Source organism: Trichoderma camerunense (assembly GCF_050948025.1).
Source record: "Trichoderma camerunense strain CBS 138272 chromosome Unknown V8C40scaffold_1, whole genome shotgun sequence".
NCBI lineage: Eukaryota > Fungi > Ascomycota > Sordariomycetes > Hypocreales > Hypocreaceae > Trichoderma > Trichoderma camerunense.
Window position 1 is genome coordinate 607,601 of NW_028145369.1, and position 12,331 is coordinate 619,931.

At 52.3% G+C, this 12,331-nt stretch overlaps 7 protein-coding genes across 7 annotated transcripts; 2 read left to right on the forward strand and 5 right to left on the reverse strand.

Moving 5' to 3' along the window:
* Position 1: 1 nt before the first annotated feature.
* On the reverse strand, positions 2-1,781 carry V8C40DRAFT_229193 (cornichon family protein). Its single transcript, XM_083212429.1, has 4 exons — positions 1,189-1,781; positions 911-1,066; positions 779-845; positions 2-718 (listed from the first exon to the last, which is right to left on the reverse strand). Exons 1-4 carry the CDS (start codon positions 1,290-1,292, stop codon positions 626-628), a joined length of 420 nt encoding a protein of 139 aa, XP_083078771.1. The 5' UTR covers positions 1,293-1,781; the 3' UTR covers positions 2-625.
* On the reverse strand, positions 1,420-2,019 carry V8C40DRAFT_4143 (uncharacterized protein). The gene has a single exon (XM_083222955.1). It carries the CDS (start codon positions 1,890-1,892, stop codon positions 1,548-1,550), a length of 345 nt encoding a protein of 114 aa, XP_083078772.1. The 5' UTR covers positions 1,893-2,019; the 3' UTR covers positions 1,420-1,547.
* A 297-nt stretch (positions 2,020-2,316) lies between these two features.
* Positions 2,317-4,175, reverse strand: V8C40DRAFT_229201 (methionine aminopeptidase MAP1). Its single transcript, XM_083212430.1, has 4 exons — positions 3,920-4,175; positions 3,400-3,798; positions 2,781-3,327; positions 2,317-2,714 (listed from the first exon to the last, which is right to left on the reverse strand). Exons 1-4 carry the CDS (start codon positions 4,061-4,063, stop codon positions 2,599-2,601), a joined length of 1,206 nt encoding a protein of 401 aa, XP_083078773.1. The 5' UTR covers positions 4,064-4,175; the 3' UTR covers positions 2,317-2,598.
* Positions 4,176-4,322: 147 nt separating this feature from the next.
* Positions 4,323-7,066, forward strand: V8C40DRAFT_229204 (kynurenine 3-monooxygenase). The gene is made up of 4 exons (XM_083212431.1): positions 4,323-4,920; positions 5,171-5,388; positions 5,481-5,906; positions 5,970-7,066. The coding sequence occupies exons 1-4, from the start codon at positions 4,629-4,631 to the stop codon at positions 6,729-6,731; spliced, it is 1,698 nt and encodes a 565-aa protein (XP_083078774.1). The 5' UTR covers positions 4,323-4,628; the 3' UTR covers positions 6,732-7,066.
* Positions 7,067-7,231: 165 nt separating this feature from the next.
* V8C40DRAFT_229206 (ribosomal protein S8) lies at positions 7,232-8,298 on the forward strand. The gene is made up of 2 exons (XM_083212432.1): positions 7,232-7,385; positions 7,448-8,298. The coding sequence occupies exon 2, from the start codon at positions 7,543-7,545 to the stop codon at positions 8,041-8,043; it is 501 nt and encodes a 166-aa protein (XP_083078775.1). The 5' UTR covers positions 7,232-7,385; positions 7,448-7,542; the 3' UTR covers positions 8,044-8,298.
* V8C40DRAFT_229210 (uncharacterized protein) lies at positions 8,219-11,207 on the reverse strand. Its single transcript, XM_083212433.1, has 2 exons — positions 10,894-11,207; positions 8,219-10,624 (listed from the first exon to the last, which is right to left on the reverse strand). Exons 1-2 carry the CDS (start codon positions 11,006-11,008, stop codon positions 8,592-8,594), a joined length of 2,148 nt encoding a protein of 715 aa, XP_083078776.1. The 5' UTR covers positions 11,009-11,207; the 3' UTR covers positions 8,219-8,591.
* Positions 11,208-11,710: 503 nt separating this feature from the next.
* Positions 11,711-12,319, reverse strand: V8C40DRAFT_229216 (uncharacterized protein). The gene has a single exon (XM_083212434.1). The coding sequence runs from the start codon at positions 12,276-12,278 to the stop codon at positions 11,856-11,858; it is 423 nt and encodes a 140-aa protein (XP_083078777.1). The 5' UTR covers positions 12,279-12,319; the 3' UTR covers positions 11,711-11,855.
* Positions 12,320-12,331: the final 12 nt, after the last annotated feature.

The window sequence follows — 12,331 nt, forward strand, 5'->3', positions numbered from 1 at the left end:
TGCCCGGTGTGAAGTAGAAGCATAGACGCGATATTTAAGTATCGAGAAGAAAAAAGCCGGCTGTCATACCCCAAAGAGCTATGACGTGGGGAAGAGAGAGTAAGACGGATAAACCCTGCAAAATGTATCTTCACTTCTTATATAACATAGGCGCAAACAACGATATGATACAATTAGTAACTGTATTAGTCCCCCCTGCTTAAACCTCGTCCTCCTGACACTCCAGTTTTATCATTACTCCATCAGACTACCTCGAACAAACAGCCTGTCCTCCCGCAGAAATAAAGAGAGGGCTAGGCTGTACTACCCGAGTTGCGAAATTCATCTCTCTGAAGAAGAGAGAAAACAGATCGCTCTGGACAATCTCCAAACACCAGTATATCACTGGACGCAGTGCGTAGGACTGCGAGTGAAGCCAGCCCGCCCGTTCCCAAACATCCGCGCCATTCGCTTCACCTGCTCCATTGTAGCGTAGCTCTAAACATTAACGGCCCTTGTCCCATGCTGTGTCTTGCCCTACCGGCCCCTCGTCAGAGTTCCCGTCATGTTTAGTTTTATCGGTCCTGCCAGAGAAATTGGTATCGTATAATGGGTTAGGGTAGTTTCGTCAACCAGCCGGCATGGTTTACGAAGACTCATCACGGATGAGGGCGACGATCATGCTGTACAGGTAGAAGAAGAACATGATCAAGTGGAAGGCCAGCTTGATGAAGGACTCCTATCGGGATTGTTAGCGACGTGCTCTGAGGAGCCAAGAAACAAGCGCAGAACGGCGCACCTTCTTATGGACGTTCAGCTTTCGGAAGATCTCGGTGGCATCAAGCAGATGTGTGTTGTCAACGATCCTAGAGGTTGTCGGTTAGAAAAACGCCCCATATGCGGCAATAATGCGGGTTCGAGGATAGCTCACTTCTTGATGTTGTAGCCAAGGAGGGGAAGGTTGAGGATCAGGGCAACCCAGTACCCGTTGATGAGGAACAAAAAGGTCAGGAAGCCATGGACGGCAGCTTCGGGGATGATGTAGGCGTTCAGACGGTTGCAAAGGTCGATGGGGTTAATGTAATCGCTGTTGGCATGCGTGTCAGCCATGTACGAGGATGCTTTGCAGCAGATGCATTGGCAAGGCTACTCTCTTGCGCGCATGTGTTCTGCAGTCCAGGGATATCATATTGTAGGAGGACGTCATACCATTCCAGATCGCTGTACATGATGGTGAAAAAAACCTGAAGGAACAGGTTGACGGCGTTGATCAACACCGCCAACAGGAACAGCCACGCTTCTCCAGACATCATGGCGGTTTTCCAAGCGGACGAGCTGGAGATTTGTCTATCGGATGAGGAGGCGAAGAGAGGAGGAAGGAGAAGAAGAAGCAAAAAGATGCTTCCTGTCGGCTAGCGGATTGGTGTTGCTTCAAGCTCCGTCACGAGCTTCGATTCCGGCGCGGCGTGCAGGAGGGAGGGGAACTGGGCAACCTAGCATTAGTGGGGGGTTTCGTTCGTGGACAAAGCTTCCAAGGCTGATGCTCGTGGCGTGGCTGCGGCTGCGGCTTACCAGGGAATGACGCAGAGCAAGAGCAAGGCGGCGAGGGCGCAAAAAAAGATGCGAGGTGGCCTCAAGCGGAACAGGCGAATGATGCGATCGGCGGAGAGGAGGGACAGGAGGAGCAGGATTGTGGGCGAGAAGGCAATTGGGAGAAAAAAGCTGGTGACCTCGCCTGGTATTAGTGGCGATACCTGCCAGTGGGCAAGCAAGATTTTGGGAGCGCCAGCCAACCAGTCCGAATCTGCGGTCCCGTGCTCGGCTGTGGGGACAGAAGCACTAACGTGTCTGCTGCTAGATTGATAGCTGGAGCTGATAGCAGGTGCTGCAGGTACCTGTACCTTTGGTAGCATTGCCCTTAGTCCGGAGGCTGGTAGGTGTCTATAATTGCAGAAGGGCTATGGAAGCAGCCAGAAGTCCGCTTTCCGGCTTGAAGGCTTTGATTCCTCGATATATCGCCTATAGTAAGATATGAAGAGGTTGTATACTTTTATTAATATCAAATTAGTAGACACACATCGCCAAAGCCTTGCTTTTTGTTAGCGGCTTGTTGCATCGATCCTACAGGCGGACAGAGCACACAAACAGCGTCCCCAGACGAATTTTCATGTGAATTCACCGATGCAAGGGCAAACACACCCCGCAGGTACAGGTACAAGTCTCTTATCATAAGGTAGCGCCCGATGTGCTGTAACCCTCGAGCTTTGTGCTACAGATTCCGTCTCGAGCTTTAAAACGCATGCTACCCCAAGTTCCAAGACAACAGGGGAGCGAATGGCCGTGCTCTTTTTCATCTTCATACACATATTGTGTAGGAATTATACGAATAGATCCTGACCTCGTCACGGCAACAGCACTCATAGTCCAATCATTTGCAGCAGAGAACAACGGCTCTATTCACTCGCAGCACACCCAACGACGCCAGTACCCTATCGCTCAACATCAACATCAACCTCAACCTCAACTCTAGGATGCCGCATCATACAATACGCTACATAATGGTGGTATCAAATCACTAACTCAGAGCCATATATTCATCCTACATTGTCAGGCAGATTCTTAAGCTGCCACCCCGTCCACCTTCTTCTCCGGCATGGGAATCGGTCCTCCAGGCGAGTCGGCAGTTCGTGCCGTAAGAATCTCGCAACCGTCTTCTGTCACAAGAAGAGTGTGCTCTGCAACTGCAAGTTAGTGACTTCATTTCTCAGACAACGAACGGCAGACTGGGAATCACAACATACCAAACTGGGCCGTCCGCTTTCCGTCAATGGTTGTGCTAGTCCAGTTATCAGGCCATGTAATATCCCGGTACTTGCCCAGGGCAATCATGGGCTCAATGGTAAAGGTCATGCCGGGCTTGCACTCGCCAACGGCCTTGTTCTTGGCATAATGCGGGACGTTGGGCGGGCAATGGAAGAGCTTTCCAACTCCGTGGCCGCAGTACGTCCTGATGACACTGCAGTCCTTCTGCTTGGCCACCTTTTCGATAATGTTTCCAAACTCTCGTATCAGGACACCTGGCTTGACGGCCTTGATAGCCTCATCGAGGGACTCACGTGCCGCCTCCACGACCCTTACGTTATCGGGGTCAGCTTTGGCCCTGTCACCAATGTAATATGTCTCGTTCAGATCGGCGTGATAGCCGCCGTGGTATAAGCTGATGTCGATGTTGAGAATATCGCCGTCGAGCAGGACACGCTGATCGGGAATTCCGTGGCAGATGACCTCGTTGACGGATGTGCAGCAAGACTTGGGGAAGTGGTTGTAGTTCAACGGTGAGGGGTACGACTAAATGTCAAACCACGAATCAGTACCATGGCTCTTGGCCTCACATGAGTGCTCCCAATAAATACGACTTACCTCGCGCTCTATACAAGCCTTGTGGACGAGCTCGTCGATGAAGTCGGTCGTGACGCCAGGCTTGGCCGCGGCCGCGGCGAGATCGAGGACCTCGCGTGCCAGCTTGCACACCTTGCGCATCGCAGCAATACCCTTGGCATCGTGGATGTCGATCTTGTTGCGATTCACCAGAGACCGGCTGTACTTGGGGTCGCCGTCCTGCCACCAGGTGGGATGAGGAATTGACTTGGGGATGGTGCGATGCTCGGACAGAGGATAGACGGGGCGCAGCGAGCCGGCGAAGGGGAAGCTCGGGAAGGGATTGTAGTAGCCGGTGACTGGATCTGGTGAGAGTGGTTTCGGGGGAATCAAGTGGTGGAGGATATTACTTTGCGTCTTGTGCATGCTCTTGTGGTTGCTCTACTCACGCGGGGTCAGCCAGTGTGTCCAGTTTTCCACCCTTTTGTCTCTTCTTTCCTCTCTTTCTCTCCATTCCTTCATGATGAAGCGTTGTGCCCGCGACGGGATTCTCTATACATACCCAGTTTCTCTTAAAGCAGTCCTGGGCGCAGAAGAAGCTGTCCTTGATGCCTAGCTTCAAGCATGTCGGGCACTGCAGAGCTCCAGCGTCGTTATCGCAGTCTGCGCCCAGGCACTTCTTCTTCGCGGGGGGTTCGGAGGTCATGGCGAAAGATTAATGACGGGTAGAGAGTATATGGACAAGGAATTACAAGGGCTCGAGAGATGATGCCGTGGAGGGATTACAGATATCTAGAGGTGGATCGGCATAAAAATACTTGCGATAGGACTAATACGGGAAGGGCTCGAAATTCTAATGGCTGCTGCGCTTAGAGGCTTTGCAGCACTGACTGACACGCTACAGAGGCACTAACGCTACAGAAAGTATCCGGTACCTGTGCTCTTCACCTTTTTTTCATGTGGGAGCCACAGTCTGCGCCGGTACATGTGAAAAGCCGGGCGTGGCGGAGTGTGGCGGATGCGCTTCGGCTGCACAACTTTTTTTTCTCTCTTCTTTACGCTTCTTTTCCAAGCACAGGCTCTTATATACCTCTCTGGTAGAAGGTACCAATGCTAATGCAACAGGCCATATTCCCTCGAGACTCGCTGAGAAAAGCCACTAAGACTAAACAGAGTGCTAAGGATGTTAAGCGTTACACCAATAATACATGACCGCACATGTGGCTTAGGTTGTTGCTTAGCATGATGTGATCAGAACGGCTATTGCTCGTATGTGCCTTGCCTTTATTAATTCTCAGACGCGGGTTGAGTCAACATGGTTCGCCCCTTGGTCCGAGGTCAAGCCAGGACTTCTTATAGCTCCAGAGCTCCCGATCCTCTTCTTCCTCTCTCATAATAAGATCTCTTTCTCTGGGAGCTGGAAACTCGGAGATTCTGACTCGTCTCGGGAAGCCATGGCGGACACTAAGATTGTCGTTGTTGGCGCTGGTCCTGTCGGATCTTTGGCGGCGCTATATGCCGCCAAGAGAGGATACCAAGTCGAAGTCTATGAGTTGCGGCCGGGTAAGTGAAGCTATAATTTTTTTTCTCGTTTGTATGGTGAGCCCGACGCCTCCGAACTCGGTCTCATGGTGTTGTTGGACTCATGCTGTAATTATCCGCCCTTTTTCTTCTTTTATGGTGTTGGATATTATTTTTGTAATGGTTTCTCGGTTTTCAAAGATACTGTGTTGTTGCCTCTGCTTTACTGAAAATTATAGCTCTCCTTGTCTCAGTGTCATGGTTGTGAAACCGCTCCGCTAACCGGCCTCAGATCTTCGCGATCCCAGCATCGTGCCGCTCAATTTTACAAAGTCCATCAACTTGGCTTTGTCTGAACGAGGGCTTCATGCTATGCAGCTGTCTGGTGAACCGAAGCTGGTTGACCATGTCATGTCTGCGACTATTCCAATGCGCGGCCGGATGATTCACGGACAGTCGCCGGATGGAAGTCTTTACGAGCACTCACAAAACTACGGCATAGACGGACAGGTAAGGAGTCACCGCACTCAAACCCGCTCGGGTCTCTCGAATTATTTTTATTCCTACTTTTGATATAAAAGACTTTATTAACTAGCATAAAGGCCATCAATGCTATTGACCGAGGAGCCCTCAACTCGCGGCTGCTAGACATCCTAGAAGCCATGCCCAACGTCAAGCTGTTCTTCAACCACAAGCTCACTGGAGCTGACTTTAAGAAGAACAAGGCTTGGTTTGAAGCTCGCGACAGAGACTACGTTCCTAACGGCCGTCCTAGAGAAATCGAAATCACTTTCGATCTCATGATTGGAGCAGACGGCGCACACTCTGCCGTTCGCTATCACCTGATGAAGTTTACTAGAATGGATTACCAACAAGAGTATATTGACACCCTATGGTGCGAATTCCATCTACCCCCTCGTCCCGTGGATGAGAATGAAAAGGACCCCAACGCCAAGTTCCGAATCTCGCCGAACCACTTGCACATCTGGCCGGGCAAGGACTTTATGTTCATTGCCATTCCCAGTGAGGTATGACTTGACCGCTTACAAATTCGAATTTCAAACTCATGGCAATTACTAATATCTTTGCAGGACGGATCATTCACATGCACCCTCTTCATTCCCAGCGCTGAGATTTCGGAGCTGGAGAGGGACCCTTCCACGGTTCCGGCTTTCTTTGACAAGCACTTCCCCGGAGTTACCGCCTTGATACCAGGACCGGATCTCATCAAGTCGTTTGAGACAAATCCTCACCTGCCGTTGATTAGCCTCAAGTGCAAGCCTTATCACCATGGCTCCTCTGGCGTCATCATCGGCGACGCTGCCCACGCCATGGTGCCCTTCTATGGCCAGGGCATGAACGCTGGCATGGAAGATGTCCGCATTCTCTTTTCCATCCTCGACAAGCACGTAAACCTCGAGGAGACCAACAACCCCGACGGAGAACTCATCCACTCCACCGAGACATCCGCCTTCCAGCGCTCTCTCGCTCTGGCAGAGTACTCTACCGTCCGCGCAAAGGACGCCTACGCCATCAACAACCTAGCTCTGCAAAACTACGTCGAAATGAGATCCTCGGTCCTCTCCAGGCGGTACAGATTGCGCAAGTACCTCGAGGAATTCATGAGCGTGCACTTTCCGTCTTTTGGCTGGCAGACCAAGTACTCCCGAGTCAGCTTCGGCAACGAGGGATACGCGGACGTGGTGCGCAAGAGCGATCGCCAGGGCCAGATACTGGTGCAGAGCTTCATTGCGCTGGTCTCTAGTCCTGTTGTCTTGACGGCTCTTGTGTTGGCGTATAAGCGTCGTGGATCTCTTGCATCCTTTGTGGGAGGGCTTTTCGGTTGGAAATGATACCGATATCAAAGCGTAGGCGAAAGGGGTCACTGCCGCTCCTTTTTCTTCATTCTTGACATATTATGCGCCTGAAATACGGTAATTCATGTCTTGGTGGCTTGGCAGATGCATGAACAGTTCAAAAAAAGGCAATAACGGAGGCAAATGTCAAATATGTACATGAATATTTGCAGGGATTGGCACTTTGTAGCAGCGGTTAGGATTTTAACATGGGCATGTAGAAATGTGAACAATATGGGCGGTATAGTCTAATACAAGCGGATATCTGGATAAACAAACTCCAATCAAATAGCAAATCACTTGAATTAAAAAAAAAAATTCAATTTTACCAATTATATCGTAAATATATTGAATTCTGTGCTTCTTTCACTCTGCTCATATCATGATGCTCTATCTGCTAGAGGCCAAAGAAAGTTGTGCCACATTTCTGCTTAGTCACCCACCTCCAAATTTTTGACAAGCCGCCTTCCAGTAGCACCACCATATCGAAAGCAATCGCGATAATCAACCAAATACAACAACCCTCCGCCTTTCCAACCTCGTTTTGCAAAATCCGTGCAGAGCGCATCTCGCCCAGGACGAATTGTGGTTGGTAATTCAGCTGTAGTTGGGCGAATTGGCCGGTTAGGGAGCGTTTCTAGACGATGCGCTGTGAGTACCCCCAAGCACCGCAGACCACAATTCCAGCATCATCCTAACTTTCACAACCTCAGAGGAAAAAGACGAACCCACACGCATAAGAACCCTCGACGACAAAAACACTCGTCCAACAAACACATAGGACAAACCAAACAAAGACTCACCCACCATGCCCTCCATCCTCAACATAGCACACATGTGCTCCCACCTCCAAAACGCCTCCAAAGCCCGCCTCGGCCTCACCTCCATCCCCTCCAACAAGTACAACCTGCACCTCGCCCTCGCCCTCCACCGCTCCGGCTTCTTCTCCTCCGTCTACCGCGCCGGCCCGCACCCCCCTACCCCGGAGCAAATGGTCGCCCAGGTCCCCGAGCCCGTCACAAACGCCACCGTCGCAAAGATGCGCATCTGGCTCGGCCTCAAGTACTGGGACGGACGGCCCGTCCTGTCCAAAGCCACGGTTATTAGCAAGCCCTCGCGCCAGTTGACTGTGGATGTTCAGGAGCTTGCTCGCCTTACGAGGGGGTTCCCGACGAAGCTCAAGGGCGGTGTTGTTAGTGGCTTGGGTGTGGGGGAGTGCATGTTTGTGTCTACGGCGAGAGGTGTGCTTGAGGTTAGGGAGGCGTTGGCGAAGAAGGTCGGTGGTGTGCTCATGTGCCGAGTATCATAGTCTCAAATGGGACAATGACAAAACCGAAAAACGAGATATGAAAAAGAGAAAATAGAACTGAAAAAGAAGAAAGGGCGTGGAGATGGCTTCAATGATTATGGTTGTGTATATATATCAACATGTATTGTCTCACAAAAGAGAGGGGGAGAGAGAGAGAGAAAGTACATCTCACTGTATGAATAGAATCAATTACAAACAAGTATGCATGATCAAAATGGACGAGGAATCCTGTTGCTCGTTGATGATGGCTTTGGCAAAATAAAAATGCAATTTATGCATATACTCCCAAGGTCCCAAAGAAAAAGAAAGTATCACCAGTGGTCGCTATAAACAGGTATCTAAGGTATCTTAATAACTACATCTCTCCTTTTCGACAGAGGGCCGCGGAGGCCTGTCCAATATTACATAGACAAGGGGGTTCGATATCAAACAAAAAGGACCAGAAAAAACACATCTCCACCAATGTCAAAACTTGACAAACGCCGTCCCTGACCAACAAAACACCAGACTGCTATTATTATTTTTGCCATTGATTTATACTTTGTTGATTATGAGGAAGCCTGAACAGCGGTCTCGTCAGCCTTCTCAGAAGTCTCCAGGACAACTGGCTCGGCGACGGGCTCGGCAGCCTCCTCGGCCTTGGGCTCCTCGGTGGCTTTAGTAGCCGGCTCAACAGGAGCTTCCTCAACGGCGACGGCGGCCTCGGGCTCAGCGACGGTCTCGGGCTCAGCAACGGGCTCGGACTCGACAACAGGCTCGGCGGCGGGATTCTCCTCAACCTTGGTCTCAGCGACCTCAGCAACCTCAGCGACCGGCTCAGGGGTGGCCTGAGTGAGCTCGGCATCCTCAGCAATAGCAACAACCTCCTCAGCAGTCTCGACATTGGCAGTTTCAGCAGCCGCCTCCTCCACTGGGAGAGGCTCGGGTTCCTCAGCCTTCACAGGAGCAGCCTCCTCCTGAGCCACATCCTTGACGGGCTCCTCAACAGCCTCCTCCTTGGGCTTGGTGACGGATTTCTCGCTCAATGAGGGAGAAGGGGATTTCTTGCCGATCGACTTCCTAGGAGAAGACTTTCGGGTTGGGCTGCCCTCATAGTGAGATCCACCAGATGCTGCCGTCCCAGCAGTAGAGGGTCGGGATCCACATTGCTTAGGAGGTGTAGTATCCCCTGCCGTCTTGCTAGATGACGCCTGCGTAGGTCGCGTCATGCGGGCCAAGAAGCCCTCGTCAACGTCCTTCGTCTTCTTAGGCGCCTCTTTGGCAGACTTGGCGGGCGGTGGCCCAATGCTGGGTCGAGATCGCGCAGCAGACCTTTCTTTGGCGGCCCGCAGAGCAGACTCTTGTTTGGCTGTCTTAGCACCATGTACAACATGGCCAGGAACCTGCCCGCCCAGGGGGCCGAGAGATTGCCTTGAATTGGTCGGTCTGGACTGAGTTGCTCCAGATGCTGCACCCGCACCAGTCTTGGAGACGGAAGAGGCGGTGGGAGCGGTGAGGGAAGCGGGGAGGCCAACCGGCTTGGTGGGCGATCTGGTCTTTGGCTTGGGGACAGCAGCACCGCTGTCAATCTTAATGGGCTGAGGCCTCTTAGCAGCACCAGTTGCAGCTCCAGTCTTTGCGGCAGAAGCTGGCCTGGCTGCAGAGCCTGGCCTGGCTGCAGAACCGGGTCTGACGGCAGAAGAGGATCTGACAGCCGAAGTTGACCGGGCAGCAGAGCTCGACCGAACAGCCGAAGTGGATCTTCTGGCAGTAGCTTCTACTGTCTTTTGCAATGGTCTGGCGTTCGCTCGCCTGGAGGAGTCGGTAGCGGCTTTGGTAGCAGTTGCTGCAGCAGGTTTGGGAGTGGCTTTGGCGGCTGCCGCCTTGGGAGCGGGAGCTGCAGCAGTCTTTGTAGCAGCAGTCTTAGTAGCTGTAGTCTTCGTGGCCGCAGTCTTCGTGGCCGTAGTCTTGGTTGCGGCGGGCTTCGCTACAGCTTTGGTGGCGGCAGCAGCTGGCTTGGTCGACTTGTCTGACTTTTGTGAGACACTGTCGGTGCTGCTCGTAGGGGCGGCAGTTTCCTTGGGTGCCGCCTGCTCAGGCTCGGGTTTCTTCGCGGGAGCTGATTCGGGAGCTGACTCTGTTGCGGATTCAGGTGCAGATTCAGCCACAGATTCGGGGGCAGACTTGACCGCAGGCTCAGCCGTTGCGGTGGTCGGGTCTGCTGGCGACAGCACGCCGGTAGGAGTCTCTTCATCGACAACCTTGTCCGGGTTGTGACTTGGCTTGTCGGTGACAGCTCCCGGCAGTCCCTCCTGTTCCTGCTGGAACTCGAGGGAAGCTCGGGCGGATCGCACAGATATCTGGCTCATGGCGGAGTTGAGGCTGGCCAGGAACGCAGGGGACATGGGCGACTTGGGCGACTTTGGTGGTTTATCGATCTTGGCCTTTGAGATGGCTTCGCGGTCGATGTCGAGGCTGCCTCGCGGGGTCGAAGTTCGAGAGAGGCTGTCTTCCCTGACGAGGCCGATGACGCCGTTTCGTTCAACGGCAACAAAGCTGCTTCGCACCTTATTGACGAGCGGCTTGGGGGAACCGCTTCGAGCTAGTGGCGGAAAGAAGAGCGGGTTAGCTTTCTGGACTGGAAGTTAAGCTCTTTGTGGTGGCATGGCAGCAGTCAAGCATAAGGTATGCATCCAGGTCTTAGAGCAGCCCTCCAGCCTTTAGCGGAACTAACAGCTACAGGAGCAGCCCAGCAGCGTCTGGGATGGACAGTAACAAACAGGCTTCTTGAAGGGCACATAATGGAAGGCTGGAGAGCAGGAAGAAGCAACAAGCAAATGGCAAATCATCAGCACACACTGAGGGCATTACCTCCTGGGGTTGGAGATGGAGTTGAGACACCAAGGGATCTACCTCTATCATCGTCCGCTGGGCTCGCGTCCCCTTTGTTCTCGAACATGGCTCGCAGGTTCTTGACCGCGCTCATGGTGAAAGACGGGCCGCGTCCGCGGAGGCTCTAGGGAATGATTTTGCGCGCAATCGATATGCTGGAGGTTCTTTGGAAAAACCATCCGTGTGAAGATTCAGGAGAAGAGGAAAAGTATACTAATAGCTTCGCCAAGTAGAAGTAGGGGAGATTGACGAACGAAATACTAGAGCTAGAGGAGAAAGGGAGGGAAAGGGACCGAGACCCTCCCAGCAGTACTGTAGGTACCTCGGGGAGTACATGCGACACAAGTACCTCCGTGCTCCGTTCTCCATGCTCCATCTCCATACATGGCGCGACACGGGTCAATTGGGATCAGTTCAGGGGTTGCGATGCAGTACTGCAGACTCGTACAGTACAGTACAGTACAGTATTAGTGGTGGCACTTTTTTGTGCTAGGCCAGGGATAAGGTGAAAGTGGCCTCTTCTGTCAAATGTTCTAGATGCACGGGTTATACTCGCATGCTTTGGCTGTTGTTACCGTTGACAGAGAGAGAGAGAGCCATCATGTTACTGACCTGTATGGCCCTCGCAGCGCCAGTGACAGGAGTACATGTGGTACTTCCAGGACCAGGTACCCGTCCAGGTATCCGTGCACTTAAACAGTCACTCTAAGATTCTACAGTAAAGTAGAGTACACGCATCCACTCGTAATAGGTTCATGCAGCAGCAACTGTTTACCGCACCGCTTTCTCACTCTCACCCACTCCCCAATCCGATCCAATTGCTTGATTCGACACCTAATCATCAGTCAGTCCAAGTCATCAGCCAACCCACCACCTCCAAAAACGCGACATTGCGCCTGCGTGAGCGCGCCATCAACATGCGAATCCGCCACTAACAACCGTCACAAGGCGCGTTTGTGAGAAATGAGGTTCGGATGGGCCGATCCGCCACGCCGCTCTTTGGGGGACTCTCTTGGTGCTGGTGCTAAAAGACTGGGCAGTTTCCCCCAGGCGGACAGAAAAGGCACCAGTGGTCCGTAGTGCAGTACCTTCCCCAATGAGCGCCCTGTGCTGCCGTCTACAGGTACTGCCGTAGAGCTGGTACTTGCTTCTCGAACCCCGGCATTTTTATATGGATTTTTCGATGCCAGGCATCTCTGACCGACACCGATCATGCGCTGCTGACGGATTGGATTCTTTTTCTTGCATCTGCAGCGCTCACCGCATCTATGAGTACATACATGGACTGTACTGTAGCAGAAACTGGATGCAGCAACGGGCAGCAGTAGTGTACAATTTAGTACGGAGGCACAAAAGGTCTGCATTCAATTCAATTCGTAATAAACAATAATAATCCCAATGGATGCAAGTCTAAGTC

Bases quoted from the DNA above. Each gene is read 5' to 3' on its own strand.
- V8C40DRAFT_229193 (XM_083212429.1), bottom strand. From the start codon at position 1,292: ATGATGTCTGGAGAAGCGTGGCTGTTCCTGTTGGCGGTGTTGATCAAC. The intron at 1,067-1,188 runs GTATGACGTCCT...GCATGCCAACAG, and splicing joins ATGTACAGCGATCTGGAATG to CGATTACATTAACCCCATCG. The intron at 719-778 runs GTGCGCCGTTCT...CAATCCCGATAG, and splicing joins AGCTGAACGTCCATAAGAAG to GAGTCCTTCATCAAGCTGGC.
- V8C40DRAFT_4143 (XM_083222955.1), bottom strand. From the start codon at position 1,892: ATGCTACCAAAGGTACAGGTACCTGCAGCACCTGCTATCAGCTCCAGC.
- V8C40DRAFT_229201 (XM_083212430.1), bottom strand. From the start codon at position 4,063: ATGACCTCCGAACCCCCCGCGAAGAAGAAGTGCCTGGGCGCAGACTGC. The intron at 3,799-3,919 runs GTATGTATAGAG...CCGCGTGAGTAG, and splicing joins ACTGCTTTAAGAGAAACTGG to AGCAACCACAAGAGCATGCA. The intron at 2,715-2,780 runs GTATGTTGTGAT...TTGCAGTTGCAG, and splicing joins AAAGCGGACGGCCCAGTTTG to AGCACACTCTTCTTGTGACA.
- V8C40DRAFT_229204 (XM_083212431.1), top strand. From the start codon at position 4,629: ATGTGCCTTGCCTTTATTAATTCTCAGACGCGGGTTGAGTCAACATGG. The intron at 4,921-5,170 runs GTAAGTGAAGCT...AACCGGCCTCAG, and splicing joins AGTCTATGAGTTGCGGCCGG to ATCTTCGCGATCCCAGCATC. The intron at 5,907-5,969 runs GTATGACTTGAC...ATATCTTTGCAG, and splicing joins TCATTGCCATTCCCAGTGAG to GACGGATCATTCACATGCAC.
- V8C40DRAFT_229206 (XM_083212432.1), top strand. From the start codon at position 7,543: ATGCCCTCCATCCTCAACATAGCACACATGTGCTCCCACCTCCAAAAC.
- V8C40DRAFT_229210 (XM_083212433.1), bottom strand. From the start codon at position 11,008: ATGAGCGCGGTCAAGAACCTGCGAGCCATGTTCGAGAACAAAGGGGAC. The intron at 10,625-10,893 runs GTAATGCCCTCA...TTCCGCCACTAG, and splicing joins TCCATCTCCAACCCCAGGAG to CTCGAAGCGGTTCCCCCAAG.
- V8C40DRAFT_229216 (XM_083212434.1), bottom strand. From the start codon at position 12,278: ATGCAGACCTTTTGTGCCTCCGTACTAAATTGTACACTACTGCTGCCC.